The sequence below is a fragment of the Oryx dammah genome, unplaced genomic scaffold, assembly GCF_014754425.2.
Source record: "Oryx dammah isolate SB20612 unplaced genomic scaffold, SCBI_Odam_1.1 HiC_scaffold_2, whole genome shotgun sequence".
Lineage (NCBI taxonomy): Eukaryota > Metazoa > Chordata > Mammalia > Artiodactyla > Bovidae > Oryx > Oryx dammah.
Genome location: NW_024070186.1, coordinates 76,220,028 through 76,244,096, shown reverse-complemented (window position 1 = coordinate 76,244,096; position 24,069 = coordinate 76,220,028). Strand labels below are relative to the sequence as shown.

Below are 24,069 nucleotides of genomic sequence, written 5' to 3'. Positions count from 1 at the left end.
TGACTATGGTAAACAGCTAATGCCTGTGCTTGGCTCTGTTCTAGTTTACCATGAGCAGGACTCAGAATAGCACCAGATACAATGAAATATTTCATAAGGGTTTTGGAGTGAAATCATAATCATCCCAGAGTCAGAAATTATCTTGATGTGTTTTTCGTAATGACAATGTTGATAATACTGTAAAGCCCCGTGATGACACAGTGTGATAAAGTTCAAAGGTCTGAGTTTGAATACCAGCTCTGTCACATATTAACTTTGTGACTCTGGGAAGGGCTCTATGAGCTACAGCTTCCTGATTGTAAAGGAAAGGTGATCACGGAGACCTCAGAGTGGTGGTGAGGATTAAGTTACACCACAGAAGGAGGCTTCAATAAGTGTTTGTTACAGAAAATCCTAAATCTCTTATCTTTTATTCTAATGGTTTTCTATTTCTTTTCTTTTACCCAGATCAGAAAGATAATTTTACATTTTCTTTCAACTTTTTTTTGAGCCTCACTATTTTTTGATAATGAGAAGTTGGTAGATATATTAACAAAATATTTCTTTCCTTTTTGGTAATAATTTAGATCATAAAAAACTAACATAATAAGACAAATTCTCTCAGCATTGGGTTGGGAATCAGGAGGAGAAGGAAGAAGGAAAGGGAAAGAGAGAGTCCTTAGATCCATGGTGGAAACATGACCCACTACCCCTTGATTGCGCACCCATGACAAGGTCTCTGTGATAGGGAAGCCCCAGCTAAGGGATCCTGCCTCAGTGAACAAGAATGCTCCAGGGCTGCACTGTGGGCCCCTAGGGCAGAGCCCTAGTGCTGGCTCTCTGATCATCTTGACTTGGCTGCAGGTTGGTTGTGACTGAAAGGAGACCAGCGTGAATTAACCAGGAGGGGAACATAAGGACGGAACTTTATTTCACTCAGTCACAGAGGGATAAAATGGCATTCTTCTCTATTTAAATTCTACCCCATCTTCTTCTCCTTCCACGCAGGGCTGCTGACAGAGGTTGTCGGGTCTATTGTGCCAACCGTGGAGATTCTGCTGGTAAATTGACCTCACCCTGAGGTGCTGGCTCTGCCCCTGCCTCTTGAGGTCGGCCCTTGTACTCGCAGGACCTTACGTGCCTCTGTAAGTATAGTAAAACTCTGTTAATCTGAGGTTATCGTTCAAAGAGAGGAAGGTGAAGCCACTAATTGACAAGATGAGACCTTCTCCTGAGATCATTGGTACTTTATTTGCAAGTACAGATAATATTTGGAATGAAATAAAAACTCAGCGGCTCAAATGCATCCAATAAATTGAAGAAACAGTGACGTTCATCCGCAGGTGAGTGTAGGTGTACAAAGCCCTATTTCCCTAGGCAAAAGCATAGCAGGGGTTGTGAAAGACATGCCTCCTTCACATTATCAGTAAATTAAAGATAATCATATTATTCTTTCCTGCAAAAGTCCATATACTTCAATGTTATAGCAAAAGAAAATGCAACTATAAAGGCTAGAAAGAATTTCTCATAAAATTTCTGAACAAAATTTGCATCACATCTCATGATATTCCCTTATCAATTATTAAAAAAAGATTTCCTCAAGCAAGCCAGCCTTTATATTACTTCTGCTTTCCATCCTTATCATTAAACTCAGAGCTATTGAACAGTAAGGGTTACTCACTCTAAAGCTGGCAACATACAAACAAACAGAAAACTCCTATTTGAAAGCCCTATTGCAAAGCGTAGTTAATGAGTAAACAGAAATTACTGACTTACAAGAAACACTCTCACCCAGAAAGAGAATTATCAGCATAGTTTTGTCACATGGGAGTAACTGTTTGAGATTACTAGCCCATTTTGGAAACAGAAAGTCAATTTATTTTCTCTGTCCTCCCTTTGGCCAATCTGTCTTTCCCTCTTGTTCCTCTTTGACCTCTGGAGGTTTTTATTATTTTTTTTCCTCCATTAAGAAGTTCAGCATTCAGTCTCTTAACTTCTCTTATTGCCACATATGGACCAGATGTTACAGTTTATTCAAAATGTCAAGAATCTTTGTATGAAAATTGATGATGTACATTTTAAGGTACACATTCATTATCAGAAAAGCAACTGCAGTAGGCCACAGTATATTAGTTTGTCCATTTTCTGTGCTAGTTAAGAAAACTTGGGAGGAAAGCTCAGAAAGGAGTTAGAATTCTGCACACAGTTTTATGTCATCCATAGAGATCGATGGTGTTCCCGTGGGGAGTCTCACCATGTATTTCTCTCTAGGCTGTTCTGAATGTTCATGGTTTTTGTTGTATTATATGAGGATCTTTGGACAATGGGGACAGGGGTTGATGAGATGTTAAAGAAATACCCCTGGCTGCCTAAATTAAGGAAGAGCATCAAAGAGATCGAAATCATGAGACTCTTTCATTTCCAGAGTTGGATTCACTCCATTAACTGGCTTCCAGGGGCGACCAGGACATTTGGGGGAGGTTGTTTCTGGAAAATCTGAAATCAATTTAAATGCAAGGCTATTTGGCTCTATCTGGATGTCAGGGATCCAGTAATCATCACTCTCTGTGGGAGGTGGTAGTGTATTAGGCATCACAGTTGCAATGAGATCTGAGTCTTGAAAGTCAGGAAAGGTAACGGCTACACCTGGCTGGGCTGGGGAAAGGAGTGTTGTCTCCTCTGTCTTCTCCTGCATCTGTGCAGAGGATGTAGTGCTATCTTCATAAGAACTTGCCAAATAGTGTGTCCTCCAATCAGACTGCTTTCCATGGGTTTTTTCTTTGTTTTTATGTTTTCCGTGGCCATGACCATGCTTATGTCCATGGCCAAGACCATGCTTATGTCCATGGCCAAGACCATGTTGCTTTTGATGTCCATGGCGAAGACCATGACCCCTATGGTGCCCATGACCTTGGTCATGCTCATGTTTATGGCCAAGGCCAAGGCCATGTAATTTTATTTGCTTTCCATGGTCCCAGCCATGCCCATGAGTGGGTCCTTGTTCTTTTCCTGAATCCCGCTCTTCATCTTGTACAGGTGATATGGCAGAGTGGGGTAGACTTACAGTTGTTTTTTCTTCAGTTTCCATCACTTGTACTGATCGGAAAGGTGAAAAACCCGGAGGCCTTTTCATGAGTAAAGTCTAAACAGGAAATATTAAGATGAATGCATTACTGTGAAAACCACACTATCAAAGAAGAAAGAAGGGATGGGGGCCTGTCAATGTTATCTCAGTTTACGATGGGGAATGTCTTTGTCAGATTTTAAGTGCTTTATACATTAATATTCCATAAAGGGTGAAAATGAATAATTTTTTCCTCTTTTGATTGATTTAATAATTTAGAGATATTGATTCTTCTTCCTAATAATACTCTAAAATAGAGAGTTTTTAATTAGGAAAAACTGGATGGTTAACTACATGATCTCTAGGGTACTCTCTAAGCCTATGATTCCATAAGCCATGGCACATTATTTATTAATTGATACTATTTCTATTAGCACATTACTGCTTTTTATCCAAAAAGACCTTAACTGGTTTTAAGAATGGAATATATAAGCAGCATATATCCACAATCACTCTGTTGAATTGAAACACAGGATATATATGTTCACAAGCTTGAAACACAGCCTTTGTATAATGTTTGTATTAGATTATATACATACCTACATATGGCAAAAACCTAAATGCAGAACAAAGGGAGCAGAGGCAACTTGCACTGAAGCATGGATTTGTGGGTTATTTCTACCTACACACTTACTACCTGTGAGAATGTGGTGGGCAGTGTTTGGTGATTCAAAGAGCATGCTCTTTGAGGTCAAACAAGCCAGCACCTACTAGTTATCAGTATGATGGTGAACAGAGTAGGCTCTGATTTTACCTAGATTTGTATCTGAGCACCACTAGCTTCACTTTCCTTGTGTGTAAAATAGGAATGATAGAATCACCTGCCTCGTAGAGTTGTCAGGAGGAAAATATGTGTCAACGTCAAGTCCTCAGTACAGGGTCTAAGATGGAGGAAGCACTTGATAAAGTTATTATCCACTTTAGGACTTTAGCATCTTTGTAATTTTTAGTGTCTCAATCTTGAAAGTAGGGAAAGTACTACTTACCTCCCAGGGTTCTTCTAAGAAGCAAAAAAAATGATGCAACCTAACACTTCTCAAACTTGCATATGGGTATGACTTTCCTGGGGACTGTGTTAAAATATAGCTTTTGATACAGGAAATGTGGAGTGGGGTGTGCAACCTGCATTTTTTCCAAGCTCCCTGGTTGTGCTTCCCTAAGAGAACCTGTGAACTCATAAGACGCTGGCCGTGTTGGAGAAGTGATTAAGGGAACAGCTGCTCTCCCTTTCTAGCCATAAGAAGAGAGATCAGCACAGAAATGTGAGTGTTCTCCCCATTTAAAAAAGATAGTCCTCCAATTGATGTAAATAGTGGTTCATTTTCAACCTCCAAATATGATTTTCAGAATGAGCATAGCTAACCCAAACCAACTGCAATTAGAATCATACCCGTCCAGGTGATTGACAGTTGACAGTAGGGTAAATTTTTTCCTCCCGAGGCACCACATAAACATCAGCATCACAGTGTAGAATTAGCTATCCATGAAAATCAAAGCCAAAAGAGAAAACTGTTATTCATGGGATACATAAATAAGCATAAAACATCATACAGATTTCCAGGGAATCTGTAAGATAGCTGCATTATACTCACACCATGGCTATTGATCTTACAGCTCTCGGTCAGCTCTTCATTACTTCCCTTAGAACATGTGGTTTCCCTTGCTATGAACACAATAGAATACTTTTTTCCAGCTACCACCTGGAAAATGAATTAGCACAAAATAGGAGCTTGATTAATGCTGTGTAATAAATCATACATTTTTATCATAAGGGCTTTTAGGGGAGAATCTTCACATTTTAATTATGTACTGAACAAATAAGAGTTACCCTCAAAAAGTACAAATATTTGACAACAAAACTTTGTATGCACATTAAAATATTTGGCAATTGGGCTTATTTCCTTTTTTAGATGGGAAAAGAAAACCATGCTATCATTTTTATTTTTCTATTTTCCTGAGTTTTATTGTTCAGCAACTGCAAGATTCACCAGAAATTCAAAGGCTCAAGTCATAATATGTAGAATCTAGGACAAGTAGGAAGAAAACTTAAATATTTACTTTAAACACACCTTTTTGTTCTACCAAAGCTTGAATCAGAGAAAAGCCTCTTGATGAAAGTGAAAGAGGAGAGTGAAAAAGTTGGTTTAAAGCTCAACATTCAGAAAACGAAGATCATGGTATCTGGTCCCATCACTTCATGGAAAATAGATGGGGAAACAGTGGAAACAATGACAGACTTTATTTTGGGGGGCTCCAAAATCACTGCAGATGGTGATTGCAGCCATGAAATTAAAAGACGCTTACTCCTTGGAAGGAAAGTTATGACCAACCTAGATAGCATATAAAAAGCAGAGACATTACGTTGCCAACAAAGGTCCATTTAGTCAAGGCTATGGTTTTTCCAGTAGTCATGTATGGATGTGAGAGTTGGACTGTGAGGAAAGCTGAGCGCCGAAGAACTGATGCTTTTGAACTGTGGTGTTGGAGAAGACTCTTGAGAGTCCCTTGGACTGCAAGGAGATCCAACCAGTCCATTCTAAAGGAGATCAGTTCTGGGTGTTCTTTGGAAGGAATGATGCTAAAGCTGAAACTCCAGTACTTTGGCTACCTCATGTGAAGAATTGACTCATTGGAAAAGACTCTGATGCTGGGAGGGATTGGGGGCAGGAGGAAAAGGGGATGACAGAGGATGAGATGGTTGGATGGCATCACCGACTCGATGGATGTGAGTCTGAGTGAACTCCAGGAGTTGGTGATGGACAGGGAGGCCTGGCGTGCTGCAATTCATGGGGTCGCAAAGACTCGGACACAACTAAGCAACTGAACTGAACTGAGCTGCTATAGAAATTATGTGGATTAAATTATGTGATTAGGAAAGTTCTTTGGATTTCTAGCTTGCTTCTCAGAGGGTTTTTTTTTTAATATTAAGAAACTATTTTAAGCTCTAGCAAGTTTTAATCATTATATAATACTGTCTCCTGTTAATATTTGGGCCCAATTTTTTTCCTTTTGGTCTATAATACATGTACTTTATTTACTTAAAAAGTAAAAGTCATTGTGTGTTTTTTTCCCAGTACACTGACTTCAACAAAATCTCAAGCACAGTTTTTTTTAAAAAAGCTTACAGCCTTTACATACTTGAAAAATATACTTTATAAAATGTTTTAAAATTGTATATATAAATTTAAAAGGTAGTTAACATGGCTCAATTTTCAGGCTAAGTTATTCAGCATTTCATTCTAGGATTTAAATGTGTGTATGCGTAATATTATATAGTTATCAAAAAGAATATATTATACATACCTGTTTCCTGGAAGGTTGACCATTATTGAAAAAATAAAGTTACGGAGTGATAGTGTGATTCCACAACATAAGTCTTCCCTTTTTCTTTGTGTTTTTTGAAAAGCATGGAGGAATTACAATGGCAGGAGGATGAGGAGAGCAGAGAACAGGAAGAGCTAAACTACTCCTCTAGCTTTTCTGGCATCATTTTCTAGGTAAGCACAGTAAAATTTATAAGACAAATTTGATAACTTGTAAAACTCCAGACGTGTATAAGCTGGGCAGGGAAGTCCAAAAAGTGTTTTAGAGAGTATCCATTGGTGATCATGAATTTTATTGCTTAGTCTGAGAGTATACTTTAATCCAGTTTTCTGACATTGTTGTTGTTATTTAGTCACTCAGTTGTGTCCAGTTCTATTGAAACCCCATGGACTGTAGCCCACCAGGCTCCTCTGTCTATGGGATTTCCCAGGCAAGAATATTGTGGTGGGTTACCATTTCCTTCTCCAGGGGATCTTCTTGACCCAGGGATTAAACCCCAGTCTCCTGCACTGCAGGTGGACTCTTTACCTCTGAGCCACAGTTGATTAATATGATGTTGCCTAGGAAAGTTGGCAATATGTGACAAAAGTCACAGCTGTTGGCTCAATTCTATTCAGGGTCCAGAGGAGAGGAATAAAGTAGACCTGGTCATGGCAACCCACGCCAGTGTTCTTGCCTGGAGGATCCCAGGAACAGGGGAGCCTGGTGGGCTGCCATCTATGAGGTCGCAGAGAGTCAGACACAACTGAAGCGACTTAGCAGCAGCAGTAATATCTTATGTTCAAGAACCTCAAAATTGCATCTATATTGCTGTTCTTATCAGAAGTCTTCCCTGCTTAAGTCCATCCTGTCCAAGTTTTGTTTTTAAAGTACAGAATACTACTTAGTAATGTAAGTTCCAAATGCCTAAGACATTTAAACTAAATAAGCTAGAAAGGTATAAAAAACATTCATCAGTTCTTAGGATGATGAGGCTTTTCATCCTCTGAAAAGCAGAGGAAAGAATCTAAAGGAAAGGGGAAAATGTCAAAATTTGAAAATGTCACAGTGAATAAGGTAAAAAGGTAAACTGGGAAAAATATGGTGTAGGGTCAGTATTCTTATACACAGAAAGCCCAACACTAAAGAAATGAACCAAGGACATAACCAGCTCTTTTGGAGAAGTTAAAAAGATCATTACTCCTGAACAAGTTGACTTTCATTAATAACCAAAGATATGCACATTAGAAAACTATATAACATCATGTTTAACCTTGAATCTTGCCAAGGGTAAAAAACAGAGATGACACTTAGTCAGGTATGGGAAACATAGAATCTTAGTCACTGCTGGTAGTATTCGAATAGGTCAAGTCAAGACCATCAGCCAGTGTCTTACATCCACATGGTGTGAATGTAAATTGACATAAATGCAAATCACTTGATGATCTGTCAATTTGCATCATAAATCTTAGACATCTACATATTCCTTGACCTTTCTAGGACTTTTTGTCAAAGGAAAATTCCTGAATGTGCACCCATAGATCCTTGAAGTGTATTTATCTGAGCAGAGGCAGGGAAGAATATTTACAGCAGCCGTGGGGATAGGGCAAAATGAACAGTATATGACAGAAATCATAACCATTCACATGAGAAAACAAAGGATTTAAGAAATGTTTGGTATCTGAAATATGAAACCAGCCTGGAATGGACATGTACCCAAATAGGACTAAACATGCAAAGCCAAGGCAAGACTAAAATTGTAAAACGAATTAGCAATTTGGCAAATGGGTCACTAAGAGACTGGCTATTGCAAATTCATTATGGTAAGCTGATTTCCAATAAATCAGCTGCTTCCACTAGGGCTGCCTTGAGAGACCAAATTGCTCTCTTTAAACTCAAAAATAAGTAAAGAGTCAACTCTTAAAAGTAAATTTGAAATTCTCACAATATTCCAGATTAGTTTAGCAAGTAAAGGGATGTAGCTTATTCTACTGTGGCTTTCCTTGTACCCTTAGCATAAACACATCCATTTTAGCATGTTGGCTAATTTCCAGAAAGAACTGGGACTACCAAGAGGACTAGATATACACACTTGAGAAGGAGGGGTTCTCTCCTGACAGCAACTCCTTGACATGCATTATGTGGTGGAGTACTGGACTGTTCCTGCATCAGTAAGAATAAGGGAATTTTACAGAAAAACAGAGCGAGAAGGAAAGCAGACAAAGACAAGAGCAGCATGAATTGGTACTCCTTTCAAGTAAGCCTAACATGGGTTATGTGCTAGTGAAATCAGGGAGAGGATATGGCATCCAGAAATAAGTGTCTGAGTAAGAGAGAAATCATAGTGTCGGTTTTGATTTATTTTAATACGGTTTGTTCAGGTCTTCCTCCCCTCCCAGCATATAAAACTAATACAGAAAATAAGGAAGATTACAATAAACAGCCCACTGTGACATCAGCTAAAAGTATGAATAATCTGAGACATTTCTTTTCGGTACTTTTTTCTGTACTTTTTAATAACATGATCGAGAACAAAATGTTTATTCAATTTTATGGCCTCTTTTTGCATAGTATAATACAAGCATTTTCTACATCAAGAACTCCTCACAAAGATGGTTTAAAATTGCTGCTTTATACTCCATTGTAAGGATATGCTAGATACAATTTGATCATTTCTATATTATTGATCATTTTGAGAGTTTACCACTTTATTTTTTGCTTTTATAGTTAAAGCTGCAATGAATATTATTGTATTGAAAGACTTTTCTATTTTATAGTTCTAGAAATTCAATTACTGAGCCAGAATTATGAACTTTTAAAGTGAGATTTTCTTTATAGACTGTAAAGATCATGTTTTGTGTGTGTTAACCGCTTAGTCGTGTCTGACTTTTTGCCACCTCATGGACTGTAGCCCGCCAGGCTCCTCTGTCCATGGAATTCTCCAGGCAAGAATACTAGAGTGGGTTGCCATTCCCTTCTCCAGAGGATTTTCCCAACCCAGGGATTGAACCTAGGTCTCCAGCATTGCAGGCAGATTCTTTATCATCTCAGCCATCGGAGAAGCCTATAAAAATCATGTGTGTTTGCTATAGTTGTTTTATCCCTTTGGTCATGTTGCACAGCCTGTGGGATCTTAGTTCCCTGACCAGGGTTTGAACCATGCCCTCAGTAGTGACAGTGTGAAGACCTAACCACGAGACTGCCAGGGAATTCCCAGTTTGGCTCCTTTTCAATGACTTTTCTTTAGCTTGTATTTAGGAAAGCCAGTTCTGAGGTTCCATAATAGGAATCTGTCCATAAATACATTGGTCATATGCTGTTGGAGTTTGAAGGGATTTGGGCTTTTCTGATCCAGCCACAAAAGATTCATGAGTCTGAATAACTGCCCAGGGTCACCCAGGATGTGAGTGGCAGATGCTGTTGCAGAGCTAGGCCCTCTGACCTCCAAACAAGGATACTCCTTCACCTCTACTGACAGGCATGGAAGGAGAGATGAATTTCTAGAAGGTATAATTGTAGAGGGGAAGGCGCCCCAGGCAGGAAAAAAATGAGATGGAGAGGAGCATGCAAAGAAAGTTTGGGCAATGACTGGTTGATGTGGCTGAGCCCAAGGCACTGAGTGATGTGATAATGAGAGATGGATCTAGAGAGGCAGAGGATAAGTCTTGTTTTTCCTAGCTCTCAATTTTCTTAATTATACAAATTGCTAGTACTTATAGGGCACTTTAGATTTTGAGAAGTGATTGACATATGTTATTTTTTTGACCCTTCCTATAGTCCGTTATGGGCTTCCCTTGTAGTTCAGTCAGTAAAGAATCTGCCTACAGTGTAGGAGACCTGGCTTCAATCCCTGGGTTGGGAAGATCCCCTGGAGAAGGAAATGGCAACCCACTCCAATATCCTTGCCTGGAAAATCTCATGGACAGAGGAGCCTGGAGGGCTGCAGTCCATGGGGTCGCAAAGAGTCAGGCACTACTGAGCAACTAACACTTACTATAGTCCTTTATGGCTAGAAAACGGAGACAGTGCTTTAAATGACTTGTCCAAGATCACACATCAAGCATGCTGTGAGGTTGGGACTTGAAATTCAAGTCTACCAAATTCCATTTGTGAGGTATACTGTTTCCCAATCCCGAGCCAAGATCAGTGGCAACATTAGTAAACAATTTGCAATAGACTATCACTATAATTTACAGACCTGTACTGTTGCTTTTTTCACAGTGTCAATCTTGAAATAGAAGGTTCCATTATTCTCTGCATTAAGCTTTGCAATGGAATGGTTCAGAGGCTCCTCCAGTTCTGGGCTGTCAACAGGTATAGGTTTGGGGCAGCCGACACAAAGCCTGGTGGGTGGTTGTACAAAATCCTCCCCTGAAAGAGGCAGATTTCACATCAGTATGTGCCCTGAAGTAGCAATCTAGTCTAGTACCTTTTCCACATGTGATCCAGCATCCACTGACAGAGGGCCACGTGGCAGCCCAAGATCCAGCAGTGGAGGTTGTCTGTCAGACCTCCAACTGACTCTCTCTCCTCTTTTCCTCTTCTAAAAGCCAAGTGTGTTTAGGGAAACTTTCAATCAGGAGGTGACTCAATCAATATGCTGCCCTTTTCTAAAGTTTTTGCATTTTTGATGGAAACTGTAAAAAGCAATGCTTAACATAAAAGAATGATTTTTTTTTTTTTTTAGCGCGAACGCACTCCCCCACTACCACAAATTATGCAATCGAGTTTCCCACATTTGGGGAAATCGCAGGGGTCAGCACATTCGGAGTGCAATGGATAAGCCTCACCCTGGGAAAACCACCTTCATGATCATGGTATCTCCCCTGCCAGGTAAGTATTGGGAATGATTTTCTAGTAGGAAAATTTTAAATTCTGTGATTCTGGTGAGCAGGAATCTTCAGTAATGCTTCATATTGTGCAATGTACACAACTATCTTCCAAGTATGAGAAAAGCCAACCCTTGGTATAAGAATATTCAAGATGAGTCCAGATGTTCAAGCTGGATTTAGAAAAGACAGAGGAACCAGAGATAAAATTGCCAACATCCACTGGATCATCGAAAAAGCAAGAGAGTTCCAGAAAAACACCCATTTCTGCTTTATTGACTATGCCAAAGCCTTTGACTGTGGATCACAACCAACTGTGGAAGATTCTTCAAGAGGTGGGAATACCAGACCACTTGACCTGCCTTTTGAGAAATCTGTGTGCAGGTCAAGCTGTGAACAGTTAGAAATGGACATGGAACAACAGACTGGTTCCAAATTGAGAAAGGAGTACATTAAGGCTGTATGTTGTCACTCTGCTTATTTAATTTATATGCAGAGTACATCAGAGAAATGCTGGGCTGGATGAAATACAAGGTGGAATCAAGATTGCCGGGAAAAATATCAATAACCTCAGATATGCAGATGACACCACCCTTACGGCAGAAAGCGAAGAAGAACTAAAGAGCCTCTTGATGAAAGTGAAAGAGGAGAGTGAAAAAGTTGGCTTAAAGCTCGACATTCAGAAAACTAAGATCATAGCATCTGGTCCCATCACTTCATGGCAAATAGATGGGGAAACAGTGGAAACAGTGGCTGACTTTATTTTGGGGGGCTCCAAAATCACTGCAGATGGTTACAGCAGCCATGAAATTAAAAGACGCTTACTCCTTGGAAGAAAAGTTATGGCCAACCTAAACAACATATTAAAAAGCAGAGACATTACTTTGCCAACAAAGGTTCATATAGTCAATGCTATAGTTTTTCCAGTGGTCATGTATGGATGTGAGAGTTGGACTATAAAGAAAGCTGAGCACCAAAGAATTGATGCTTTTGAACTGTGGTGTTGGAGAAGACTCTTGAGAGTCTCTTGGACTGCAAGGAGATCCAACCAGTCCATCCTAAAGGAAATCAGTCCTGAATATTCATTAGAAGAACTGATGCTGAAGCTGAAACTCCAATACTTTGGCCACCAGATGCGAAGCACTGACTCATTTGAAAAGACCCTGATGCTGGGAAAGATCGAGGGTGGGAGGAGAAGGGGACGACAGAGGATGAGATGGTTGGATGACATCACTGACACTATGGACATGAGTTTGAGCAAGCTCCGGGAGTTGGTGATGGACAGGGAAGCCTGGCGTGCTGCAGTCCATGGGGTTGCAGAGCATCTGACATGACTGAGCTGACTGGTATAAGAAATACTAACTTGACCTTAAATGTGCACTATCACCCTTTCCCCATATTATAACATGCAAAGGGAAAAAACTGGTAATTGAAAGGATCTTATTCTGATTATTTAAAAATGAGATACAGCTTCCCCAGTTCACAATATCTGATGCAGAGACAGCTGGTACACAAGAAAGACCAGCTGACATAATCGAAGGGCAGCTTTGCCCAGAAAACATAAATTTTTCCTTCTGTCACTGTGTTCTCTTTGGCCACTTGCTGAGCAGTCTCAGGTGTACTTGCTGTAGCACAGCAGGGCAGGGATGGGACCCAGTGTTCCTAGTAAGGTCTGTCAGTCATGTAGACTTTATCATGGGAACCAAAGCACAATAGCTATGGAAAGACCTAGCCAGTTGTCTGGGACCAGCATGAACACCAACACATATTATCCCTTACCTGGATAAAGGTCACATTTCTGCAAGAAGGAAGCAATTCTTAGCTGGAGATCCACATATGCTTTATCTGAACATTCACCAATATCCTGTTTTTTAAAAAGCATATAAGAGCATAAATTAAAAACGTTTTTAAGAATCTTTAAACGACTAGTAAAATTAAAAATAGGATGTTGACTCTGCAAATTATTGTATAGAGAAAAACAAAGCAAAACATAGTCTATATGCAAAAGACAAAAAAAGAAACAATGAAAAAGTAGCACCACCACCAACAAATACATACCCACACATACAGAGACATGAAATAAGATGACAAGAATACCTAATGTAGAAATAGTAGCTATACAAGTGAGTGGGTAACATTTTCTTTTAGCAAGACAAAGACTTTCGGATTAAGTTAAAACCAAAGTCAAGGTACTCCATCTTCAAGAATAATAGCATATAATAAAAAACATAATGAAAGATTAAACATAATGGCAAGGGACTTTCTGTGGTGGTCTAGTAGTTAAGTCCCCATGCTTCCACTCCAGGAGGCATGGGTTTGATTCCTGGTTGGGAAGCTAAGATCCTGCAGGCTGGGGAGCACAACCAAAAAATAAAAAAATTCAAAAAAGTTTAATAGAGTAAAATAAACATAAAGGACAAGCAAAGCCATATGAAGCAAGGGTTAAGTCACTCAGTCATGTCTGACTCTTTGTGATCCCATGGACCGTAGCCTGCCAGACTCCCCTGTCCATGGGATTCTCCAGCAAGAATACTGGAGTGGGTTGCCATTTCCTACTCCAGGGGATATTCCTGACCCAGGGATGGAATCTGTGTCTCTTGTGTCTCCTGCATTGGCAGGCAGATTCTTTACCAACTGCATCATCTGACCCCAGACCAATTAAATCAGAAGGTCTGGGGGAATGGTTTGGGAATAGGTGTTTTTCAAAGCTAGGCTAGTGATTCTAAGGTGTAACATGACTGAGAACTACTTAGGAAACTCCTTAAATCTTTGCTTTTCAAATTTTAATGTGCAGATGAATTGCCTGAGAATCTTGTTACTGATAATATGCAGATTCTCATTCAGTAGATGTAGGTGGACTTGAGATTCTACTTTTTTAAGAAGCTCCCTGGTGTTGCTGATGCTGCTGGTCTATGGACCACACTTTGAATAGCAAGGCCTTAAATCTTACCAATTGTGGGCAAAATAATTCATTTGCATTTTATGTTCTTTAATTACTGTAATAACTCTGTGAGATAGATATATTATTCTGCATGATTTTACAGATGAAGAAGTGAAGGCTTAGGAAAATTATACCAAAATCTGACTGGCTTTGTTACCTCAACCAGCCTTTGCATTTCTGTGTTACAAAGCAAAAACTTAACTGGGACTTTTATAAACAGATGGAGCAAGATTAAAGCTAGATAACATTTAGGCCTATATAACCTCAATTTGAAGCGAAGCATAAAAACCAGAAGATATTATAGATGCTTAAAAGGCCAGATTCAATTCAAACTGACAACGTTACACAGTGACTAGAACCTATGATTTTAGAGGGTTTCTCTCTCTCTCTTTTTTTTTTTTTTACTATTTAAAAAAATTCTGGTAAAATATATATACAATTTGCCATCAAATAAATAATTTATTTATTTTGGGCTGTACTTGGGCCATTGCTGCTGTACAGGCTCTTCTCTAGTTGCAGCAAGTGGGGCTACTCTGGTTGCTGTCCGGGCTTCTCACTGCAGTGGCTTCTTTCGTTGCAGAGTACAGGCTTTAGGGTGCTTGGGTTTCAACAGTTGCAACTCCTGGGCTCTAGAGCATAGGCTCAGTATTTGGGGCGCATCAGCCTAGCTGCTCTGCGGCATGTGGAGTATTCCCTGGTCAGGGATTGAACCCATGTCTCCTGTATTAGCAGGAAGATGGCTTTACCACTGAGCCACCAGGGAAGCTCCTTAACCATTTTTAAGTGTATAATTCAGGGACATTTTACAGGGTTGTGCAACCATCCCTACTATCTATTTCTAATAGTTCTCATCACCTAGAATGACTAGGCAAACAGACTTGCAGCCACCTCTTGCTCAAAGCACAGCCTTCTGCTAAAGTGCATATACCCCTGGGAAGGACCGCATGCCTGATCATCTTAACATGCATTAACTCCTGCTACCTTGAGATGCTCTCTTTTAACATAATTTTGGTTCCATAATAAGATATCATCCTAGGAAGGGTCACTAAGGGAGAGAGACTCAGGATGTATTTATTAAAGAGAAAAGTAGGGGAGGGAGGGTGAGAAAACAAGCAGAGACAGTTGGAAGTATTGTCCTGGGTAGAGTTCAGAAGGCTTGTCAGGCTGTTGAGCACACAGAAGGAAAAGGAGATAGGAAAGCATGAAGACATGAAAAGACAAACTTGAGTGTGGCATCTTTTGTCTCAGGCTATTGCTAGTCCCTGGATATATCTGTAGATGCTTATTGCCAGATGTGTAGACTCTGACCCCTGGGTAAGCAGCTTGACAGGTGACGTGAGTTTCAGATTCTCAATGGGACATGAAATGGAACTGTTGAATGTCATCTAAAATTTTAGTGACTGAGTCTTCCTGTACAGCTGAGTTCCCACACCTGTAAATACTGGACACAAAAGGCTAAGAACTTTATAATTAGATTTTTTGCCTACTTACACCATCTGAAAGGGACTTGCAGTCTGGAGTTAAGAATAGAAATTTCTCCTTGGAACAATTAGTTTGTGCAATTGAGTAAGTAATTTCATAGTTCCATCCAGCCACCACCTGAAACAATTTTGGATTGAATATTTAAAGGTCAGTTTAAACATTATTCACAGTGTTAGAAGGAGCTTAGAATAATATCTGGCATTTGGTAAGTGCTCAAAAATACAAACTATTATTATTACTAGGCAAAAGTCATTACCAAATTAATATTGAGCACTTTATGATGCTCACACCCTTCAATACAACACACACATACACACATACAGCTACACATCTGAAAATGAAAAGCAATTTATAGATAGAGTTACTGTATTTTCTTAAGTAAGACCCAGCAATATTTCCTCTGTGGGCAGGAGGAAAAAAAAATGATCTGTTAAATTTTGTAAAATATTAATAATGCTTTTCTAGATGGATAAAGAAAACTCGGGAGCTGGAGTGGCTTTAACCAGTAGGTCCTTAGGCTCCCAGACGGCCGGGCAGTAAGATTTCTCCTGCTTTATCTGAGGTGGGTCCCACCCTGATAGCTGGATATGAACAGGACCAAGAAGAGCTTGCATCTTGCATGAAGGCAAGCTCCAGAAGGCCAGCTAAAGGTCAATTAAAAGCAAGGAATGCTACTGACCGAAGTGAGTCCTCCATAATTAGAGGCTGAAATTCAAGGGGCCCAGTCAACTGTCAGTAAAGGCTTCAATGGAAAAACCAGATTTATTAATACAAGTATTTGCTCTTTTCTCTGATGAAACAGAGACTATAATTTAGAGGGTACCCAGCAACTGTGCCAACCTTTTTAGGTACATTTTAATATTGGGGGGTCATGTTTGCCTCATGATAGCTAGGTGATGATAGAGTCTTCTTAAACTCCTAAAGCCAGAATGACTTTTTTTTTCACCAACGACTTTTCCATTTCACAGCACAAGCAGAGCTGACCACCCATTCATTAAAAACAAATCTCCCAGGAAAGAAGTCTGATTAGCCTCCTTTCCCCTCTTGACACACTGCAGCATCCAAATCACTGTCTGTATGGAGAAAGCCTTTGTCTCCCCGAGCTGGGTATATGAGAACACGGAAGAGTTCCTCACCACCTCCTGTGGAATCATGTTGTCCTCTGGCCAAAGATTTATTTCAGGTAAAGAAATTCTAAGCCTTAAAGGCCTAACACATTTTAGCAATACTACGGCAAGAGAAAAATTAAAGAACAGACCTGTCTTTGGGCTCTTTTTACTTCTTTCAGATCAAAGAGGTGGGGATGATCGGTGTTGTTGTTAAAATGTTGGATGGCATGTCTCAGAACAGGCTCCAAGTCGGGGCTTGTGGTAGATATGGGATGCACACAGCCAAGGCAGTCATATTGGGCTGTCACCACGGGGCCCTCGGCTTGACAAACAGTAGGCAAAAGGGCAGCGTTAAGGAGCGAAACCTATATTCACATACATTGCCCTGAATAAGTCAGATAATTCATCAATAAAAAGCCTTGATAACAAACTTTCCAGTAAATCCTAGTAAGCACTAGAAAAGGGAACACAAGACTGCTTTTGAGTCAGAGGGAAGGCCAACCATTCACTTAGGAACATCTTGTATGCATTCTGTTGTGCATGGTTATTTAAAATTTATTTTAAAGTCACTTAAAATTACAGGAGTGATACATGAATCTATCCTCATAAAAATAAATATTACAGATGTATTTGAATTTACTTTTCAGTGTTAATGAAAGCCACTTGAAGCTGGACTCGGGGTGTAGTACATTCTGTATCCTTTCTACTGAACAAACATGTATTTCACACCTGCTATAACATGTCCTGTGCTGAGCCTGGCTGTGTGGATACATAAATTCATTAGTAATGTTCACTGCCATGAAGGAGTTGGACAAAGTCAAGGGGGAGAGATAGAACTGGAGATGGATGATTTCAATATAATTCAGCAAGAACTTGGAAAGACAGGAGCCCAGAGTAAGCGCAAGAAAGACTTTTCTGAGGAAAAGAGACTGAGCTAAGAAGGGTGAAGAGCAGTCAAGGTAAACCTCACAACCCGAGGTGTGAGGCCTGAAGGGACAAGTGGGTCTGGATGAAGCAGGATGAGGCAGGGACAGAGGTGTGGGACAAGGGGTGCACACATCTTATCAGTTTATAGCAAGAGACAGGGAGGGGTGATTTGAGGTCTGAGCAGTCGGCGGGGAAGCAGGGGCTTCCCCGGTAACTCAGCTGGTAAAGAATCCTCCTGCAGTGCAGGAGACCTCGCTTCGATTCCTGGGTCGGGAAGATTCCCCAGGAGATGGGATAGGCTTTCCACTCCAGTATTCTTGGGCTTCCCTAGTGGCTCGTGGCTCAGACGGTAAAGAATCCGCCTGCAATGCTGGAGACCTGGGTTCCACAAAGAGTTGGACACGATTGAGCACAGAACTCAGCAGTCGGTAGAGAGGCCTCTGGTGCGCAGCCTGAGCTGTGCTCTGTAGGCCTGGATTCCTATCTCCCTGGGTCACCCTCTCCTTTGACGACCCTGATGTAAGCTATGGCGCCCTCTCCTGGAAGAGGCACATATTCACAGCTTTCTCCACTCAGCTGGGGGCCTTCCTAGACCTTCTGAAGGGAATTAAGAATGGAGGGCAAGCCCTTAGGGCTTCCCTGACGGCTTAGTATTCTTGCCTGGAGAATTCCATGGACAGAGGAGCCTGCCGGGCTACAGTCCATGGGGTCGCAAACAGCTGGACACAACTGAGCGACTTAGGACACTTTTCCTGTAAGAACAGGCAGCCACTGAATGGGTTTTGATAAAACAATGTAAAATATATTTTAAAGGAGAGAGTTTGTATTAGATTACCAGTGTTCATAACAGACAGCCTTCACCCCCTGATCAGTGACAGCACCTGTGGCAAAAAGGGGGAAGTAATGGAGTCCTGGGTCCCTTGACCCTGGGGCTCTCACTATCCAAGGGTGTAAGATCCCCTCGGTCAGCAGCTCAACACAACCCCCTTTGCAACTGTGTGTCAGCTTTCTTTCCATAAACGTGTCAGGAAAGACTTACTGGGAAATATTCATAGCTTTACCCCCTCCTTTCCTTGTAGAAGTTAGATTGAATCAGGGTAATAGGCAAAGTTAAAAAACCCGAGGGGATAACATGAGAAAGATGAGAGAAATTACTGATGTGAAAACAAACAAAAAAAGATGAACACAGGAGATAAAAGGAGCAGATGGAGAAAAGCCCAGAGGTTGGTTTGCCTGGGGAAGAGATGGAGCAAACTTCTGAGGGTGAGAAGAGCAGGGAAAGATGCAAACTCAGTTTTTCTGGGTAACAGAATGATTTTCCACCCTGCCCCAATTTCTAGAGAGACTTTTAAATTAAAATAAAGATTTAAAATTTTGAAATTCCAAAACATATCTGGCCAAAAAGGTTTCAGATAAAGGACTGTGGACCTAGCAATAATTTCTGAAGGTGTGGCAGAGAGTATTTTCTCTCATGGTACATATGTGCTGTGCTCTGGATAATGTTAAAATCTGCTTACAATATAGAGTTCTTAAGCTGAATAATAAAAAGCTATTCTCATCAGAAAATTTTAATGACTTGTGATTTCTGTTTTGGACTATCTTTCTTTGAATGCAACTTCTTGCAAGAATCAGAACTCAAGGGATGTAGTTTTTGTGGGTATGCTATGGATGATTAAGGCTGAAATAGAAGAGTCACCATGACGGTGAGGTTCACCAGGGTGGCAGAAGATGCTGTTCTGGAGCTCACTTGTAAGCAAAGGCCAGTTCCAGGACATCTTTTGTGACTAACATCACCTAGGTGTGTCCATCCTTCTGTACCTGGCACCTCTGCCTCAAGAGGGAAAGAGCTAACAGTGGTTATCTGTTGATAAGCTGCTCCATACTTAGAATCTTAAGGAATTTCATTTATGAAGGGTCTGTTCCAACCACTGTGCTTATTACTAGCTGTGGGATCTTGGGCAAGATACTTGCCTGCTGTAGGCCTTAGTTTCTTCATTTGTGAACTGGGATATTACTATTTGACTCAGAGTTGTTGTGAGGATTAGATATGTTACTGCATATGAAGTGGTTAGAACTGTGACTGGTAATAAGCTCTCAATAAATGTTAATTGTTACTACTTTTATCTTGACTTCATTAATACATTATTATGATTACATCTTCAGATGTATCATCTAGCTTCATCCGAAAGAATGGTACAAAGTGGAAATTATTGTTACCTCCTTTCACAGGTAAGGAAAAAAGAAGAAAGTGAGAGCTTTGAAAGTTTCCAGGCCAGATCTGACTCAAAACCTGTGCTTTGCTCATGCTAGGGACGCTACCTACAGTTGAGGCCAGTTCTGTCTTCTCATTCTTTCGTACACACCTAATACAACGCAGCTCCTGAGGAAGAGAATACGGATAACACCAAGGGGATGATTGGCATGAGCCTGGGCACATCTCAGGAGTCTGCCGCTCCACCCGTCCAGCGCCCCCACAAGGCTACAAATGGTATCGCCATTGCCGCCCTCAGGTAAAGGGTTTTTGGCACCATACGGAAAAGGTTCATTTCCCCCCAGGGCAGCTGCAGCAAAGACATCAGCTACCTGGAGTGATCAGGCAGGTCTGGGTAGCCACGGAGAACTTCATATTTCCTCTCTTGGCCACGGTTGCTGTGCACTCTCCTGTGGCCTTGGGGGAAAAAAAAGATTGAAAAAAAAAAGATTTATTCTAATCTTTCAGATGAAATCCACTTAGTACTATTGCTAAATATGGCTTTCCTTTTTAAAATCTTGTCAAGATTTTTTTTCCTAAGCAGAGTTTTGAGACACAAGGATAAGTATTTTTCAGCCAAATCATTATTTTTTAAAAGTCACCAATATTCATGAGATAGAGGAGAGGCATTCTAAATGACGAGATTTTAAAGTATGAATCTTTGTTTTGAGCCCTGGAGATATTTCCTTTCATCAAGATGCACACCATGGCTGTGAATCAGACTGCTAAACTCTCCTCTTGATTAACCTCTCAATTTCAGTGTTCAAACTGCATCCAGGAAGCCAGGGTTTTGACATTGAAGAAATGGCTCCCTGGATTATGAGGAGACTGGCTTGGTTCCTGGCAGGCAGCATCACAATCTCCCTCAATTATTAGGGCCAAACCAGCAGCTATGCTGTGCCAGGGCAGGGTAGGCCTTAGGTTAAGACCCCTTGTTATTAAAACAAAACCGTTTGCATAATGTGTCTCATTTTTTCTTTCTACAAGATCATGAAGTCAATTTGATCACCCCTTGCAAGGGAGCACACTGGTTGCAGCTGGTGGAAGGTAGAGCAGGATTCGTACTCAGGACTGTTCAGTTGAAGCAGCCACACTCTCCACTCACCAGCCCCAGATCTCAGCCAAGTATTGATCTGTTGCCTCTCTGGGGCCTGACCCACATATCCCTGTTGGTCATTAGAGTCCCCTTCCTGTGGGACGGCTTTCTCCATGTTTAACTGAGGGCCTCTCTATGCCCCTTCTACCTATGAGAGAATACAGACATCAAGCATTTGACTGTTCTACACAGTTGAGGGTGTCTGTGCATCCTATAAAAGCAGCCAGCAATATGAATCATCTCCAGCACTGTGGACACGTCTAGCACACTTGGCAGAGAAAAATGGAGCCTCAGGAACGGTCAACACACTCACAGCTTGTGCAGAGTCCTTGTAGTCACAGTCCTGCCAACTTTTGTCACTTTGAAAAGGACAGTCGCCCTCCTTGATTTGGTACTTCAAGGAATAAAATATGTCAGGATTATCCTGAAAAACAGCAACCATGGATAGATGGGTCTCATCTAACTGACCCAATAGCACATCATTTGAGATCTTGTACAGTTATGAATATTTGACCTCTGTTTGATTCAATTAAGGCAAAAACATTTATTAAAATATTGAAAAAATATTGAAAGTTTATAAATATTTGCTTGGAAGAAATTCATAATATACTATTTACAAATATGCATATGTTTAAGTTACAAAGTAGATCCAAATCATTAGCCTATTTTTGTAGAAACCAATTTATACATAAATATATGATTTTTAAAAGTCTGGAAAACTATGCAATGAAACTGTTAAAATATGTGTCTTTCAGTGATGGGAGTAGAGTTCTCTTTCGGTTTTCTCTTAAAACAAACATCCTGAATTATTTATTTTTAAAAATTAACATCTATAATTTTTACAGTTAGAAAAAACCATACACCTTTTTAAACTTTCCAAAAAAAGTAGCAGTTATCTGGATGGTGAGATGAATTATGAGTAATTTTAGTATTTTTGTTTGCATTGTTTTGCTCTTTAGTCTAGCATGTCATGAAATAATAAATAAACCTTTTAAAGTTTAAAGGTGCTGAGTTAGATGAGCTTCCAGATGCAAAGTCTGGGACCTCAGAGAGGATGTTGCCCAGCTTTTCAGTTGGTAGGTGAGAGTAGGGAGGCCCCAGGTGGATGGCATATGGCTTAGGCAGCCTCCCCACCTTGGAAAGGCAGAGCCAGCCCGGGATTGCAGGTCTCTTGACTCATGGGAAAGTGCTCTCTCCACAGTATTTGCATCGACAAAATAGACTCTGAAGTTCCTTCCAGGTTTCAGATTTTAATAAAACCTATGTGATCATGGTATAGGCAGTGTCCACATGACAAAGTAAAGATGAATAGTGATTCTATGGACATTTTAGAATAAACTAGAATAAACCACATTTGCCATGGATGTCAACTAATAAAGACAACACCAATAAACTGTTGCTAGAGAACCCCAGGACTCACATGTATGCACAAGTTTGTGAAACAGAAAGACTGGATTTTCAGAAAACAACAACAAAAAACCTCTATCCACTGGACTTTTTCCTTTTTCCTCATCATATCAAATAGTCGTGTTTTTTTTCCTCCACCAAAGTAATCGATTGCTTAGCTATCACAGAAACACAGTGTTTTATAATGAAATTCATTTAAATAAACTATTGAAAGATTTGTATTTCTTAAAGTCACACACGCTGTCAGGCTTTGTCTCCATCCTGTGTGTGTCAATCAGTGATTAAAAAAAAAAAATACTAAAACCCAGCTAGAACATGGCTGTTACCTTGATGCAATGAGCCACATTGATTTCATGATAGATATTTGGTTCAACACAGCTGACTCCTCTTAGACAAACCTTCCCTTTCCCCAAGCATAACTGAGGTTTAGTTGACAAATAAAAGTTGTATGTACATTGTGCAATGATTACCACAAACAAGCTAATTAACACACCCATCACTTCACATAGTTACCTTCATTTTTGTAGTGAGAACACTTAATCTTTTAACAAATTTCCAGTAAAGCTTTAATAGCTGTAATCACCGCACTGTGCATTCGATCCTCAGTACCTAGTCATCTTATAACTGGACATTTGTGCCCTTTGACCAGTATTTCCCCATTTCCTCCACTGCCCAGTTCTGGCAATCACCATTCTACTTTTGGTGTCTGTGAGATGGAATTTTTAGATTCCACACAAATGAGATTGTATTTTTCTTAGATGTACTCCTTTAAGAATGGGCTTTCCTGGTGGCTCAGTGGTAAAGAATCCAGGAGATGTTGGTTTGACTCTTGGGTCAGGAAGATTCCCCTAGAGAAGGAAATGGCAACCCACTCCAGTATTCTTTCCTGGGAAATTTCATGGACAGAGGAGACTGGCAGGCTACAGTCCATGGGATCGCAAAAGAGTCAGACATGACTTAGCAACTAACAACCACAAAGCTTCCCTTTTATTGTCAGTTCTCTGGTGATTGGGGTGCGTGTGTGGGGGTGGGGTGGGGTTGGGGGTGAGTGAGGCCTGGGCTCCAAGTGACAGCACAAATCCCAAGTGACCTCAGGGTTAAACACAGCTCACTCACCGTTCTGCTGACCTCGGTTACGCGGTACAGTACAAACTGGTTGCCACTTTTGTTTCCACTGTTATATTTCTTCAGAGCAGTGTCCACAGCTTTAAATACATCCTGGTCATTGCAGTCGATTTCTTGAGAGGACTCTTGAGTTAAACTTGGTAGCAGCCTGGAGCAAAGGAAAAGGATGGTGATTAATTTCATGATTTAACAGTTTCCCTTTAGGAGTTTCACCAGGAATTGGGAGCCAACTGGGAGCCAAGACAGTGATTTTAACTAGCTTCAGCCTCTGTCTCCTCTGGGCTCTGCTCTCTCTGCCTCAGTGCTCCGGGACCCTGGCTGATTCCTGCTGCCATGCACTATTTGCCCTATTCCAAAAGGACAAAGGACCCTGCTGGGTTATCCAAGCAGATTTCAGGCTGAAACATTACAACACTGGGGTGGTTGGCCTGCTTGTTTGCATTTGGGGAGCATGTAAGAGCACAGAGCTCATTTCCCAGTGATTGCACAACTTTGT

The 24,069-nt window shown here is 40.6% G+C and overlaps 1 protein-coding gene and 1 non-coding gene across 3 annotated transcripts; both read right to left on the bottom strand.

Moving 5' to 3' along the window:
- Window positions 1-875: 875 nt before the first annotated feature.
- KNG1 (kininogen 1) lies at window positions 876-23,995 on the bottom strand. 2 transcript variants are annotated; one of them, XM_040252793.1, is made up of 11 exons: window positions 23,565-23,991; window positions 21,355-21,465; window positions 20,278-20,362; window positions 16,917-17,089; window positions 15,668-15,775; window positions 13,015-13,099; window positions 10,605-10,777; window positions 4,696-4,803; window positions 4,494-4,580; window positions 3,044-3,121; window positions 876-1,122 (listed from the first exon to the last, which is right to left on the bottom strand). In XM_040252793.1, the coding sequence occupies exons 1-11, from the start codon at window positions 23,754-23,756 to the stop codon at window positions 1,012-1,014; spliced, it is 1,311 nt and encodes a 436-aa protein (XP_040108727.1). In that variant the 5' UTR covers window positions 23,757-23,991; the 3' UTR covers window positions 876-1,011. The 2 variants fall into 2 exon arrangements, with proteins under 2 accessions (XP_040108727.1, XP_040108718.1); XM_040252784.1 differs by lacking the exon at window positions 876-1,122 and adding an exon at window positions 1,209-2,838 and having other exon boundaries at window positions 2,869-3,121; window positions 23,565-23,995.
- Window positions 11,089-11,247, bottom strand: LOC120860097. Its single transcript, XR_005720241.1, has one exon. It is a non-coding gene; the product is annotated as a U1 spliceosomal RNA (small nuclear RNA).
- Window positions 23,996-24,069: the final 74 nt, after the last annotated feature.